This window comes from Sparus aurata, chromosome 9 (assembly GCF_900880675.1).
Source record: "Sparus aurata chromosome 9, fSpaAur1.1, whole genome shotgun sequence".
Classification (NCBI taxonomy): Eukaryota; Metazoa; Chordata; class Actinopteri; order Spariformes; family Sparidae; genus Sparus; species Sparus aurata.
The window spans coordinates 19,880,143-19,895,975 of NC_044195.1; the positions used below are offsets into that span (position 1 = coordinate 19,880,143).

General features: G+C 38.8%; 1 protein-coding gene across 3 annotated transcripts in view; it reads left to right on the forward strand.

The window, feature by feature from the left end:
* The window catches only part of grb14 (growth factor receptor-bound protein 14), a 33,043-nt gene extending 17,577 nt beyond the window's left edge, over window positions 1-15,466 (forward strand). For 2 of the 3 annotated variants that reach the window (XM_030428397.1, XM_030428399.1), the window contains 12 exons: window positions 5,636-5,792; window positions 7,244-7,365; window positions 7,652-7,726; window positions 7,865-8,002; window positions 9,523-9,633; window positions 9,738-9,833; window positions 10,174-10,236; window positions 12,022-12,138; window positions 12,362-12,431; window positions 12,526-12,613; window positions 13,854-13,947; window positions 14,055-15,466. In XM_030428397.1, coding sequence (XP_030284257.1) covers window positions 5,636-5,792; window positions 7,244-7,365; window positions 7,652-7,726; window positions 7,865-8,002; window positions 9,523-9,633; window positions 9,738-9,833; window positions 10,174-10,236; window positions 12,022-12,138; window positions 12,362-12,431; window positions 12,526-12,613; window positions 13,854-13,947; window positions 14,055-14,201 — 1,278 coding nt within the window. In that variant the 3' untranslated portion in view covers window positions 14,202-15,466. Of the gene's footprint in view, window positions 1-4,974; window positions 5,259-5,635; window positions 5,793-7,243; window positions 7,366-7,651; window positions 7,727-7,864; window positions 8,003-9,522; window positions 9,634-9,737; window positions 9,834-10,173; window positions 10,237-12,021; window positions 12,139-12,361; window positions 12,432-12,525; window positions 12,614-13,853; window positions 13,948-14,054 lie in introns of those variants that run through there. The other variant, XM_030428398.1, reaches the window with a different exon arrangement.
* Window positions 15,467-15,833: the final 367 nt, after the last annotated feature.

Consider the following 15,833-nt stretch of genomic DNA (forward strand, 5'->3'; position numbering starts at 1 on the left):
TTGGCAGTCCTACTGTTAATGCATTAATAACATCTGGTTCAGCCATTAGAGAGAGAGTCCTATATGAGGTCTAGACTGTCAGTTCTTCAGTATGTCAGCTTCATTTTTTACAGTGAAAAGCCGGGAGGACATTTCTCAATGGTTTCTGAGATAGACACGGCTGGAGGCCACCTCCTCACTAGCACTCAGTGATAGAGCTGCAGCTGTGGGAGTGCAGTTCAAGGTTAAACCAGAGCTGTCTAATTGGCAGAATGGCTCACATCGTCCTGTCCTTGAGATAAGAAGGTCTAAAAGAGGAGTTTATGTTCAACATGACTATATGTGCAAACTCAATGTCTGGATTCACTCTGCCGTGTCCAGAATGTTTTCATGCCTCATTATGTTTTCGGGTTGTACATCCATACGTATCACAAATCTCGTGAAAGCCTTGAGGGAATTTCTTGAACTGTAGCACAAACTTCCATTTGGATGGACTGATTAGATTTTGTTGATCAAAGGTCAAGGTCACAGTGACCTCACTGCTACCTCACGTCCGTCCCACTCTCATGAATGCAATATCTCAGAAATGACTGGAAGGAATTTCATTACATCTGGTCAACTTCACTGTGACATCATAATGTTCTGCTACAACACTTTTCTGGCCATTATTCACACCATGCAGTAACTCAGGAACAGAGGGAGAGAATTTGACCATATTTCTAATTTGGTTGGATACCACCTTGAAACTGGTGTTTTCTATAGATTGTCTGTGCTGCCGGCTTGAAGATGTGTGTTTAGTGTCTACATTATATAATTGGTGGCTTTCTCTGGTTTTATCAGAATGAGCTTTATTAGCCTGGCATGTGAACAAATACAAAGAATTTGACTCAGTTTTTTTGTTTTTCACAATAAACCTAAAATTCTAGATGTATTTTTGAGAAAACTGCTTTCCAATATGTCTCCAAATTAGGTTCATTTTATAGCATCGCCGTGACTGCAACCAAGACTTTACTCAGACAGCTCGTATTTTCAGTAGGACTTTGTCCAGTAAAGTGAGGAACAATAATCTAACAGTGAAAGTAAGTCTCCAGATAACATTCTTTATTTGTACATGTTGCAACATAAAAGGTGTATTTGATTGACATAACGTGGGCGGGCACAAATGCTTTTCAGGTGAAAGCAGTTGTGCATTTGGATCAGGGTCACTTGCTGATGAATGCAGCTCTGTGTTCACTGATAAAGACATTAGCTGTTTACACAGCGTGCTACCTTGCCTGGCCATTTATTAGAAACTCCTAACCAATGATTAACGGTACCCTTCACTCAGCGTTTTCAATTACCAGGAGTGAAAATTGATGCGTAACGATACAATAATTTGTTTGTTGAATTTAAAGAAATTACACTCTGTAATTAGTGATATTTTAAATGTTGTAATGTATATATATATCTATGTGGTTGAGGACTATAGGACTAATATCACCAGCGTGCCTCTTTTTTGATTTGTTGCTGTGATTCATAACACTAAATGATCATTGCTAATGATTTTACAATATCATACTTACTGTACAGTATATTTAGGTAAAACTTCAAAATCAAATGGACAATCCTCCATATTTTATATAAAATCATTACACTGTTTTTTGTGATTCAACATGGAATATTTTTCATGTTTTAAAACATTTGGCAGATTTCTACATGACTCAGACATCACTGAATTATTAAGTGACTGTAAAACTAACCGTCAGGCAGATTTCATACCTCTTTTACTCCCTTGGTGCTGTCCCTCGCTTTTAAATAGATTTTTTATTTTATGTATTTACAATTAGGGTAGTGCTATAGGTTAAAATATTATCAATAGAAACAGAGAGGTGCAATATCAAAACTGCAGTACAGTTCATTTTAAATGGTGAAATGTGCATATAAAAATGAAGCATTGTGGTGCTACAGAGATGCCCTTACCTGCAAATCATATTCTCCCAGCAAAAATCTGATCCTCATTTTTAGATTTTCTTTCATTGAAAATGATAAGATTACCATTTCCACTTAAATTATGACTCGTATGTTGAACCTGTTGGGAGATTTCATACGTCCTTGGTGCTGTGCCTCGCTTTTAAAATAGTTTTTGGTAGCAAACCATTTTGGTGCTTGAGGCCAAACCCACTGGTAAATATGAAATAATTGGTGATAATTATGCAAATATCACAGAAAAATGATACTATCATGGTAGCCATGGAGACAGCACAGTTTCACAGGAAACTGCTCTGCTCATGTGACTTTGATGTCCTTTTCTCCAGCAGCAGTAATATGGTGATAAAGCACATCCCACAAATGAAGCTTTACAGATGTGTCACATCAGGACACCTTCCATGCCCTCAGACTCTAGCACGCCCTTAATTCACTCTGTCCATGCAATTTATACATTCACATGGACATAATTTAAGTTATTTCTAATGGAACAAATGTTACAAGTAAGCATTGGTTTATGTTTGGGAATGTAGCAGACTGAAGGATTTAAAGGCTGCATTTATGGCACCTTAGACAGCAGGGATGTACTTTAAGGTTGGAGATGGACACATTTTCTTCAAGCAGAAGTCTGGAACATCAAATTGTCTAACTTGCATCATGATTCAGTGCCATTAACAGTATAGTAATAAAATACCACTTCATATTATTTTCCACATTATTTATTGAACTTTATAATAATAAAAGCATGTTATCTTATATCTCCTGTGCCCTTAATTTAGATTTGCATCAGTATGTTTGCTTAAAAGTTTCCTGCTTCGTGTTGTGATGACGCTTCTTATTCCTGCTTTTAATAGTTTTGGTCTCAGCAGGCGACAGAAACTTCATGCCTTCAAGTGCATTTCTGCTTTCTTTGCCACCCCGCTATGACGCTATGACTGGCTAAGCAACTGGGCAACATGTCTGTCTTGAATTTTCCTTTTTTTATTCTTTTCCAATGTTACTCAAATTAAAATTGGCTTCAAACTTATTTTAATATTTTGAGTTAGGCTGTGCTAAGTAGCACAAACTCAAAGTACATCTGTGATGCTAATGCACCAAAAAGGTCTGACAAACCCAACCCTGTTCCTGGTGAAATGTGATGCCTGAATGATTTGATTTGGCAGTCTCACAGGAAGCCACTTCCTTACTGCAACTTTACCGAAGCCCAGGATAGATGCTGTTATCAACAGTATTTCAGCAAATACACACCTTCTTTAATCAAGGGTTTACTTATTCAAGTGACTATGATTTTGCACTATTGTATCAGCTTCTCAGCTGTTGTCTTTATCTCTGATTCAATTCAAAAGGATTTTAGATAATCAACCGGCGGCGTTATGATGCAGTGTTACTGAAACACTAGCTGCTGGAGTAATCTGTTTAATGTAGGCCCTCGTCTCTGTTAGCCATCCACAAACAAAGATATTTGTCGTGTAAGGCTCCTAGAGGGATGATTAAACACTAAATGGTTTACACTGAGTGGTGATGTCATGGCTGGAGGCTCCCATTTGCTGATGGGTCCTTGAGGACTCAAACACCAGCCCTACTGGAGAGCTCTGACCTCCTTTCTCTCCACAACAGGAGTCAGCTTTAAACTACTAATAGAACTCATTGAGAGAAAAGAGGCAGTCATTTGCTCTTTACTTACCCCGACCCCCCCACCCTGCACCTGCCTCTGTCAACTTTAGAGCTGACTTGACCCAACTAGCATTACATTTAACCACCTCCTTTGTAATTGCTCTGTGGACTCTTGCAAAGCTTTATGCTGGGAGCTCTGCTTGTCTTGGGCGTGTGAATGTGAATGGAGAGGGGGTTGGAGCCTTGTGACTGTCTCTGTCTCTCTCCAACTCCTTAGCCCTTCTTAGACTTGCAGTATGCAGCCAAGTGACTTTTATGGGGCCCTTTTTAAGGTGTCCTTAAAAATAATGTTTGAAATACGGCAAAAGGTTTTACACTTGTCCGAGGTGGAAAAATCTGTGTGTCAATTAGGTGTGTTGCGATATAATAGTATTGGCAATAACTGTGATGTTTAAGAGTTGTATATTGATTATGTGTTAGAAAATAGACATATAATATCATGTGAACAAAACGTCATCTAATTTCTGTCAGTGTCCGTGTTTTCTACATTGTTCACCATTTTTAACAGTTTCCATAACTACGTCATATTGCTGTGCCCTCTTCTTTTGCACTTGTATAATAGCCAAATAATAGTCCAATGGTAGTGGATGGAAACGAGCTTTCTTTTGCAGATTTTCTTGAAATTCAGATAATATTTGCGACATATTTGGATGGAGATATTATTCAGATATGAGAATATCATGGTGATGGGTGCAAGGGGAGGCAGAGAGAGAGAGAGTGAAAGAGAGGGCAGCAGTGATTTATGAAAGTTATGACAGTGAGGAAGAAGAAGCCTTAATTAATGATTGCCGTCATGAGCGCGAGGGGTACATAACCACATAATTTTCATCAGTAAGTGGTATCTCATGATAACCGACGGTGCACAAGTATTGAATGACAGGTCGTTAAGTCCAGATTTTTATTCCTGTTTGGTCACAAGGTGTCTGTAAAGCATTTTCATGGATATTAATTTATTCATACTGGCAGGTGCCATGAAGGAACGGTGGAAATATATGGAAAATCTGTGAGTTAGATTTTGATTGTAAAATAGTTTTTTAAAGCCTTTTCTCCTGTAGCAAAAAAAGGATGAAAACATGTTTTTAATAAACTGAAGTAATATGAGAAGCTCAACTCTTTCACAGCGTTTCATAGTTTATTAAAATGGATTTTGGAAAGAAGAAATTAAAAACATTTTTTACTATGATCTTAGAGGGAGTTACAAACTTGAATATTCTCTGTCTCCCTCTCTCTCTCTCGCTCTCTCTCTCTCTCTCTCTCTCTCTCTCTCTCTCTCTCTCTCTCTCTCTCTCTCTCTCTCTCTCTCTCTCTCTCTCTCTCTCTCTCTCGACACTTAGTGGTGGAGAAAGGTAGCAGGTGATTTGGTATCAAGCCCCAGCGATACAGATATTTGGAGTCAGGACAGTCCTGTGCTAAGAGGCAGTTTTGTCTAATTGCCTCCTTTCAGCTCCACCGCAGCATAGAGAGAAAAGGAGAGAGTGAGAGAGAGGCTCATTGCTTCCCAGCTGACACTCGCTGTGCTGTCTGATGCATGGTTTTATGTGTCCTACAAAAAGCTGTCTTTGGCAATGCTGTGTACTCAGCCATGCATAGGCTACAGAGCTTGTCCAAGCTCAGAACCCAGCTTGGCTCCAAACAGGGGGGTAAGTTCTACTTTCAGATGGATTAATTTGTTCAGGGTTTGATGTCTCAATGTGTTTTTTCCAAGATTACTACACAGTTTTCTTCACAAGCTCAAACCTTCATATCATAGAACATACTTTGCACATTGTTCTCTACTTCTTTTGGACTTTCATCAACTCTTAATTTTCTGAATATTTTGTTGCTGCGACAGAAAATATGGGCTACCTAAGGTAGTGTATGTGGGTCAAACTGATTAATTGGTCTGATACTTTGCCTCACTTTTGTAACTGTTCATTGCAAGCCAAAAACAACACTCTGCTTGTACTCTTTGAAGGTACAGGGTATCCCAACCTGCTGAAAGGTTGAAATGGTTGTTTATTCAGTGCTTCTGTTGCAGGTAATCAAAGTTTATAATGAAGATAACACGAGCAGAGCAGTAGAGGTTCCCAGTGACATCACTGCCCGCGATGTATGCCAGCTGTTTGTCTTGAAGAACCACTGCATCGATGACCACAGCTGGACTCTTTTTGAACACCTCTCACATCTGGGAATAGGTAAGACTTTGTCTTTTAAAAGCACCGTTTGACATCAGATTTATATCAGTTGTCTTGGTCAGTATTTTACCACGTAAAGTTTTCTTTGAAGGTATAATTTCAATTTATAAATCAAATTGAAATATTAAAATGTAATTTTGGGCTCTTTAGTCTGGTTCTGAACCTCTGATCATTGCACACAGTTCAGATTTTGTTTAAGCAATCAAAATAGTTTTCGCTCACTGTAACGGTGAATTAAATGATAATGTTCATGAGCAGACAATGCTGAATTTTGGCTAAAATATACATGAAAAAACACAATGTATACAGTGGTATTAATCATGTGATGGGGACTTTTTAGTCCTATGGGCGAGGCTTACTTTGTTTTAATGGGAGGAGTAGCGGTAGGTGGTGAAACGTGGAGCTACATGAAGCTGTAGCATGTGCTACATGTGCTGTGAAGAGAACAGCACTGTCCGGTGTTGCCAATTAACTTCCTGGTCACATATAAGAGATTAGTAAAATTTGAGGGGAGCTGATTGTGAGGCATCAATTATAGATCTTCCTTTCATAGAATATTATTTCTCAGAGCAGAGACGTAGTGCAGAGCATGTACTGTATGAAGACATCACGGTCTACATATTATTTCTGACCCTACCTGTATTTATTGGCTGCTTGGCTTTTCTTGTGGAATTTGAGAGGTTGCTGTGAGGTCTGCATTTCAAAGCAGCATTACCTGCCTCTGCTGATTTGATCTATTTTAATTTAATGCACCACCAGCTGGTATTCTATGAAAGCCATGCAGCAATTTTATTACAGGTCATTGTGGTCATTTTATTACAGAAATGACTTGCTCAAGAAACTGTGTAAGAACATTTGAACTGATGAGTAATCTGCTATTAGCTTCAATCATTTATGTAGCATCTAAAGCCACATGACCTCCACGCTTTCACGTTATCAAGGTTTAAGTTGACTATTTTACACACTTACATTTCTTACATAAAGGGCACATCTATAAATACTTACTCAAGTACATCTTTTACAAAGCAGGCCATGTGTAATTGTTACAGTTATTTAATCAGCCATGAAGGTGGTGACTAGTTACTTGTTTGATGACTTCTTTGTTCTGTTGTTGTTAATAGATAGTTGCTCAACACTACTTCACATGGCTGTCTGAACAAAAAAAGGTTTTCCATTAATTTAACAATCATTTTACTTTCTAGGAAATGATTAATGTTTAGGTTGTACTACTTGACTTGAGAGTCATGCTCTCATCCAGAGGTTACACATTGATATGAGGTTAATAATCAAACTCAGAGTAAAGCAATTTAACTCTTGTAACTAGATCTTTTGCGGACCATTGTGATTTTTATATTAAACTCTGGTTTGGCATTACAGCTGATTATCTGATCCATAAAGCAGTGAGGAACAGGTTACCTGTAATTCATATTCTTTCCTTCTGGACTCATTAGAGAGAATCATTGAAGACCATGAGTCCGTCATGGAGGTGCTATCAGGCTGGGGACTGGACACAGACAGCCGACTGTATTTTAGGAAGAACTATGCCAAATATGAATTCTTCAGGACACCCCTGGTGAGTTTGTGATGAAATTGCACTCTATACACATACACATTATTTTGCATTTGATACTTTCTGTGTTCATTGTGCAACGCTCTCTGTTGGTTATACCTCTTGATTAAAGTATTTTTTCCTTAAAACTGGTGTACACACGTGCTGCTTTACTAAATAGCACCAGTGTTCCAATACATTTGAATGGAAAAGGTTTAAGAACCAGAGCTACTACAGTAGAAAAGGGGCTAATGTGTAATGAGGAATTTAAAGAGTGTCGTAATAACTGATGTTTGCTTCATACTGGTAGGACTTTTTCCCAGATCACATGGTCTCCATATCCAGTGAAACCAATGGGATGGTGGATCACTCTCAGCTTATACAGGTATCAAGTTCTCTCTGTCCACAGTGCACTCGCTATGCCCTTGGGTGCCAATTGTGTGGCTCTTAACCTCTGTGTAAATGTGTTAAGAAACCACTGCACACACCCATCTATAGACAAATATTTCTCTACCCAACACAGACCTTTCTCAACTCCAGCACCTGTCCAGAGATACATGGACACCTTCATGCCAAAGAGCAAAGCAGAAAATCCTGGAAGAAGTTTTACTTTGTGCTGCGGAGGTCAGGGCTTTATGTCTCCAACAAGGGAACTTCCAAAGTGAGTAAAACAAATTGGGTCATCTACAAAAAGTTGTAAAAATACAAACACAATTACTTCATGATATATTGCATACAATTAAAACAATTCAAAGCATGAAATTCTGTTTCATAATTGTAATTGCATTCAGTTGGTCATGTTTAATCCCATTTTTTTTAAATTAAATACACATTGTCCTCAGTCTACACAGTAAACATCCGGTATGAAGAAAAAAAAAAGGGAGAATTCATGACACCAATTGGAAAATCCTCTGTGGGGTCACCAGTTCACCCTCTGTTTATATCTCACTCATGTTGTAAGAGGGCAGGGAAACAGGTTGAGCTTGATTTTTCCTGAGGTCAGCTGGCATAGCAGCCAGGCAGAAACTGTACTCTGAATGCTGCTGACAAGTAAAGCTTATACCTAGGCACCGGTCACGCCAACACAACCACTTCTCAACTGCTTTCATTTCCTACAACAGTAGACCTTTTGCTGTTGAGTGCAGCGAGGCTTTGGTGTGGCGCCCACTTTTACTCGCACAGGTTTACCATTCATCTGTGGTCTTGGTCAAACACATTGCTAGTCAATCAGCACAGACACTAACGTTTGTGGCATTACTTTATACAAGGAAGTGGGAACGGTGCGTGACGTGAAAGGAGAACAATGGCACTCTTTGTGCCTTTTTTTCCTGGAAATGTGTCATTGGCACGATGTAGCTGTTGATACTGTTTCAACACATCCCTATCAATATGTTTAATTTTATCCTTATCTCTTTCATTAAATTTATAGGTGAACCACACCCAGAATGAATAATAACATTCCTATTTATTATTAAATATGCATTTCAACCTTTTGTCTTAAATGATCTAGTGTCTTCCTTCGCCAAAAAGATACTGTTTATCCACTGTTCACTGTTTGAGTTTTTTAGAAGAAGCATGTCCCATTTATCTTAAGTGTGTTTTTTTACAACAGTTGCCACATCATTAAAAAAACTGCTGAGGCAAGACTCAGAAACATACAAACAAAAACAGACCTGACATCCATCTCCATCCCTCTAATAACAGATTTACAGACCTGTTGTATTGATGAAACTAGACCTGAAACTTTGATTTGATGTCTAATGAAAGTCCATATCCATAACCTGATTGGGATGCTGTGTAAATCATAAATAAAACAGAGTGTGATAATTTTTCCTAATCCTTTTTGATGTAAACTCGATTAAAACGGCACAAAGACAATATATCTTATGTTTTTACCTGATTCATTCTGTAAATGTTTGCATATACTTTTTCTGCATCTGATGCCAGCAAAAAGTTTTTTTAAAAAGTTGCCACAGGTTCAGGTCACATGTCTTGTCACATGTCACAGGTAAGCAGGTTAACAGTAATGGGTGATAGTCTATGATTGGGTATGAAAGTGAAATGATTGTTAAAAGGATATTACTACATTGGCTCAGGAACACACATACAACTCTAAAACTGTTTTGAATCATACTGTGGTCATATACTTTTGTTTTATTTTGACCTTTCTTTGTTTTAAAGGAACCAAGGCATCTCCAGTTCATTGCTGACTTCAGTGACAGCGATGTCTACACTGTGTTGTCAGCCAAAAAACTACATGGAGCACCTACAGATTACGGCCTATGTGTCAAGGTACCGTCCCTTTCTATAAAAAGCCCAAACTGTACAAAAGGAGCACGAGTATTGATTCCCGGCATGTTGAACTCCTTTTGTCTCCTCTTAACTCCTTCCTCCAGTCCTCAAAGTGTAGTTCAGCTCGGGACTTGAAGCTGCTTTGTGCGGATGATGAGCAGACCAGGACCTGCTGGATCACAGCCATGCGCTTGTTAAAGGTTGGCTTGCTGATCACAAACTCCGGGTGATGTCTAAGAGGAGGAATGCTGAGTCAGTGCTAGAATCAGATTTAGCTTTGGGAAGAGGTCAAGGGAAACTATTGAGTGATGCTGGATTAGCACTCCCACTCTTTATAGAAGCAGCATGTGTTCATTGTCTGGATATCTGCTGGATACAGTTAAGAGTATTAGTCACTCTCCTCCTGGTCTAAAAATAATATACAGTAAAACACGACAGACTGTGATTCATTTGTATCTGCCTCATTTTATCAGTACACTACAGGTCCACTGAAAGTGGTTGAAAGTGAATTTAGAATGCTGACATGTGTTTGTGTTTCAGTTTGGGATGCAACTGTACCAAAACTTCATCCAGCCACACCAGAAGCAAAAAGCTTCACCAATGGTAAGCTGGAGGTCTTGTATTTATGCCATGTAACTCACTTTGAATGTTCATCTTCCCAATCCAAACGGATTTTTGAAGCTTGTTGATCAAAAGACGTCATGAAAAAGGCCATTTATGACTCACATTAGCTGATCTGCTCTTTTCAACTGTGTTCCTAGCCACTAAAGGCAGTATATTTTCTTTCAACTGAAAAGCTACAATAAACCCACTTAATGATACCCGCCAAGCAGTAAACAACACACTCATTATGTTAGCAAGTAGCCTGGCATTGTCATAGAGCATTTAGCAGCTAAAGAGCCAAATAGTTTATTTTAAGCAGAAGTTGATAGAGACCAGATCAAAGCCTTCAGGAAAAAAGATATTTGTTGCTCCATGCCTGTTGGATGGACAAGCAAATCTTTGTTAACAACAACAGACACAAAGCAACATGAGCATTAATGTGGACATGTGGCAAGAAACACAACTCCAACTTAATGCCCATGTTGCTCTGTGTCCTAGCTGTTAGTAAACTTGCTTGCAAACATTTATGGATATGCAAAACCCAAGAGACACAGAGCAAACTTGAGCAATGATATTCATCATGTGACCACAAATACAACTCTAAAGTAATGCTCATGTTGCTTTGTGTCTGTTGGATGTATAGCCAAATGTTTGCTAACAAGTTTGCTATTTTCAGCTATTAGCAAACATGTTCGCTATTACATCTTCATAATGTATGATGTCTTATTACGTTGTGTTTCTAGCTTCTTCCACTGCCCCCGGTGACCATAAGAAAATGTTCAAGTGCTAAAAATACGTCTGAGCTAATACAGGCTAACACATAGCAGTGTGTTAATGTAATTGCATAGGACAAATGAGGCACCTTCAGTGTGTTAATGTAGATTTGGTGTCCCAGAATAGCCTCAGACTCTACTGGGAGTATTTTTGTGGCAGTGAACACAATCTATTTAGGGCCTTTGGACATGCTCATGAACCCTCTGCTTTCTAAAAATACACAGTGATCAGCTGCTCTCAGATTTAACAACTCATCACCTCTTCTCTGCTGTCAGAGGGTCATATGTGACCAACAGCCTCACCAAGAGGATTATAGAGAAAGATAGGGGAGTACATGAATCAGGGTCACGTCAGGCTGCTGTGGTTTACTTGACTGATTTAGCTAAACACTCTAACTCAACAAAGCTGCTTCTTTAGATCTCTTGAAATACAATATTTAGTAACATATTTATAAGAAATTAAAGGTATCTGTACATGATTGGAATTGAGGCAGGGTCGATAAGACAGACTTGAATGCCTCCCTCCTCAAAGTAAACACAGCTGACTTTGTTTTCACCACTCGTTTGAATTGAAAGCTTAGTAGGTGGTATAGGAACAAATGTGGTAATTTAAAAGCTTCTTGGTAATCCTGATAAGAAGAATTTTCTTGAGTGTGTGCAGTGAGCCACTCACTTTATGGCAGCTTAGAGGACTAAAATGTGCCCATGTGTCATTCTTTTCAAAGCCGCTCTAATCCCTTTTCAATGGAGTTTTCTGTCTGGAATCATCTAGAAATGATGAAGATGGAGTCACATTACTCAGACACTAGATGGCAATACAATACCACGAGATGGCAAAAGCCAGTCTCTTCACACTATACAAAGGAATCAAACCAAAAAGAAAAACCTTTGGGTATTTGGCTGAGCACATATTACAAGTAGTTTTTGGAAAATAAAGCTGCTGCTACACTGATGATTTAAACTCATATAGTCAATAAAAAAATAACATTTCAATAAATCTGTGCAATTGCAGAGAAGCATCTCAGAGAACTCACTGGTGGCCATGGACTTTTCTGGCCAGAAGAGCCGAGTGATCGAGAACCCATCTGAGGCGTTGTCTGTGGCTGTGGAAGAGGGCCTGTCATGGAGGGTGAATCATGCTCATTAAACTCTCTCTTCTACAAAGCTACAGAAAGAGACCCTTTTCCAATACTGTACACAACTAAAAAGAATAAAATTGAGCTAAGTAAGCTCCAATATTTTATCTTACAACAGCCATATTCCTGATGGTTTCACCCAGTGGAAACATATACTGTTGAAATTTTAGTGAAACTTGATAAGTAAAACTAAACTGTAACTAATTTCTCTCATAGAGGAAAAGCTGCCACCGTCTGAGTGGCCACGGGAGTCCCTCCACATCACAGAGCTCAGTGTCAAACATCGGTTGGTGGGACACATTTTTCTTTTTTTTAAATCATGTTTTGTTATCTGTTCAGGTAGAATAATTTGTAATATACTGTCTTACTTTGTGCTTCAGCCCTCCACTTGGCTCAGGCCTGGTTTCATGGCAAACTGTCTCGGGATGAGGCTCAGCGTCTCATCACCCAACAGGGTCTTATCGATGGGTAAGCAGTTATAATCCCTCCCTTTTTTTGCGTTTACATTGTTTCATTAAAGATATCAGCTTTGATGGATGCAAGTCGACCACTGACCTCATATTGAGGCTTTTTTCCCCCCCGATATCCACTTTTATGAAGGACAAACATGGTAGCAGTGTTAAAAACAGGTCATTTCCCTATAAAACATAATCTCAGAAAATGTCCAATATTTTGGGGCTTGTGGTGTAGCCTGTAGATACAAAGGCCACAACTTCCTCTTACTTGTGCCACATATTCTTCACAGTCTGATTTTAACTAATCTCTAAAAACGCATATCTACATCTGAATGCAGATACATTTTCTAAATGCTCATCAAAAGCGGGATTGTTCTCAGAGTATAGACAATATGCGGTTCCTTGGTTGCATTTCAATCAATGCATTCCACCTTTTCTGCTTTGGATCCTGAATGTTTCCCTGCATGTTGTCTGACTCTGCAAATGTAGACTATTGGTATAAGCCAGCCACTGGGCACCTATTTCAGGCTGCCTTCTCCTCCTTTCCGCCATCTGTGTGTTACTGTTTTTAAAATTCCTGTTGCTACAGGAAACAACAACCTCCAAGCTAGCAACCTTCATGCTGAAAATTGCAAGTTACTATAACACTAACCTGGTAGCTAACGGTTTGAATTTTGCAGGGACACCCTGGCTCCATCTTGGGTTTATCTCCACACAAGACATAAGAATTGGGAATGGTTTAAAGAAATGTGAACAAGCCAGAGCGTTTTTTTCCCCAATAGCAGAATAACAGGACTTTTGGAAACCTGGCTTTCCTGAGACTAACTTGCATGCAACTAAAGCCTGCTGAAATCTGATCAGTCAATACTATATGATAATACAAGAGAGATTACTGCACAAGAGAAATGAAGTGTATTTAAAAATATATATCCAATACAGTACAGCAGTTTTATGGTGGGCAGATCTACACAACTTTTAAAAGTGCAGAAGAAACATTACAACTGGAATTATTTTGTTATATTATCAAAACTTCTAAATGTATCTTTACTTGTTTACATAAAGACACTTACACAAGATAAAGCTAAATCAGTTATCTCTAGTGGTCTATAACGGACTGAACCTTCAGACTGAGTTTCACATGATGTGTTCAAAATGTTTTAGATTTGTTAGGATTATCTGCAGTATATTTTATGAAATCTAATAATAGTGAAGATTTAGAACAACAGTTAAATTTTTTTTCTCTTTGCTTTCAGAGTATTTCTTCTGAGGGACAGCCAAAGTAACCCCAAGACATTTGTCCTGTCACTGTGCCACATGCAGAAAATCAAACACTTTCAGATCTTACCTGTGAGTCTTTCATACATGCTCCAAAAACTACCTGCAAACTTCAGTGCCATGTTCCGTAAGTCAGCAGTCTGATGTTTGCATGTGTATGTGTGTGTCCTCCACCGCAGATGGATGATGAAGGGGAGGTATTCTACAGCCTGGACGATGGTCGCACACGGTTCACTGACTTGATTCAGTTGGTGGAGTTTTACCAGCTAAACCGTGGCGTGTTGCCCTGTAAGCTCAAACACCACTGTGCCCGGATCACCCTGTGAACAAGGGACCCAAGAGACCCCCGAATGCCCAATTGCACCTTAACTCCGGGGCCTTTCTGGACAAACACTCCCAGTGTTCCTGTGCCTTGAAGAAGAAAGACATGGCTAACTGAACAGCCATGCCAACTGAAACCACTGTTATCATCCACTATTGTGCAACATGGTCCCTCCTTATTTTTCTTTTTGAGAAAAAGCCAATGGACTGTAAAATAACTGACCACATGTGCTGAAGGTGATGTGCAGTTCTGTCTGGTGAACAATATTTTTTGGCTCTGTAATATGCTCGTATGTGGCGGTAAAATCCAATTGTCCACAAACCAAAATGAGAGCATTTGTACTGTAATATAGAGCTGAATGGGTACTGCTAACAGCTTGTCAATCTAACAAAATCATGACACCAATGAAAGAGTTTTTCTTTGTAAATGAAAGCTGGAATTTGAGCTTTTAATGAAACTGTAGTATGTATAAAGTAACTACATAAACCTGTCGGTTACAGTCCGTCAAAGCTAGTGATGGTTGAAGCCCAACAACGGCATCAGTTTTTTATTTGAAACCATTATCATGCCAGGAATCGTAACACACACTTCGGTTAGATTTGAGAAAAACTAAGCTATCTTACTTTGCAAGTATTCAGGTATTTTCTTTGTTTCTTTTTTTTAAAAAAAAAGAAAATTATCTATGTTTTGTATTTGAGAGATAAAGTGACCTCTCGGGAAGTGTCAATGTGCATGCCCTGTAAGCTGGCCTGAGACTGCTGAAGAGAGACACAGAGAGGTGTAATGTACATGTGGAGACAAATGGCACACAACCTCACTAGCCTGCACTGTACATTCATTTTTAAATGTATGTGATTAAATGAAATGTTTGTATAACATGAAATTGGTTGTGAGCTCGGTCTAGCTATAAGCCATGAAGATGGAAATCTGAAATACTGTGTGACTGATTTTAATCATATCTGATTCATTGTATATTGAAATGTAGGTTTTTATATTTTTCAAAGATTCAGGTATACAGTTTCCAACACCTGGCTTGGTTGTATTTTGCTGTCATTGCCACTGCTGTGCATAAACGGTGTCATATTGTTTGTCTTCAAAAAGCCATTCAGCTTTTAAAAACAAGGTATTTTAATTCAGTGGCATAATTGAAATGACCATCTTTTTTTGATAGTTGTTTCTTTCTTTCTTTTCCAGCTGGACAACAGTGCATTGAACAATGAATGTCATGGACTGCATAGTTTTATATATATAAACAAAGTCTGTTTGTAATGTCTGACTTTGAATTAATTATTGTTACAGTTAATAATAAGCTGCAAGTTAAACACACCCCAGACCCAATCACTGGTCGTCATGCTAACAGTCACTTGCGGGCTGGTGGTTGATTTGCATTGCAAAGATATGTGACATCAGCAAAGTTTCTTATTTCTGTTGTCATTTTCAGCCGTAACTGTAACATTGAAAGATTCAGACTCCTGTTGAATTTATACCCCACACAGATAGGGGGCAGCATATCGCCAAAGTTACTTCTAATTGCTGCTAACTGTAGCTGTTAGAGAGTTAGCTCAGTTAACCATGCAGGTAGTGGTCACTAGGAGCGTGTTGATGTCGTTTACTATCTGACTATAACCTCTTGAGG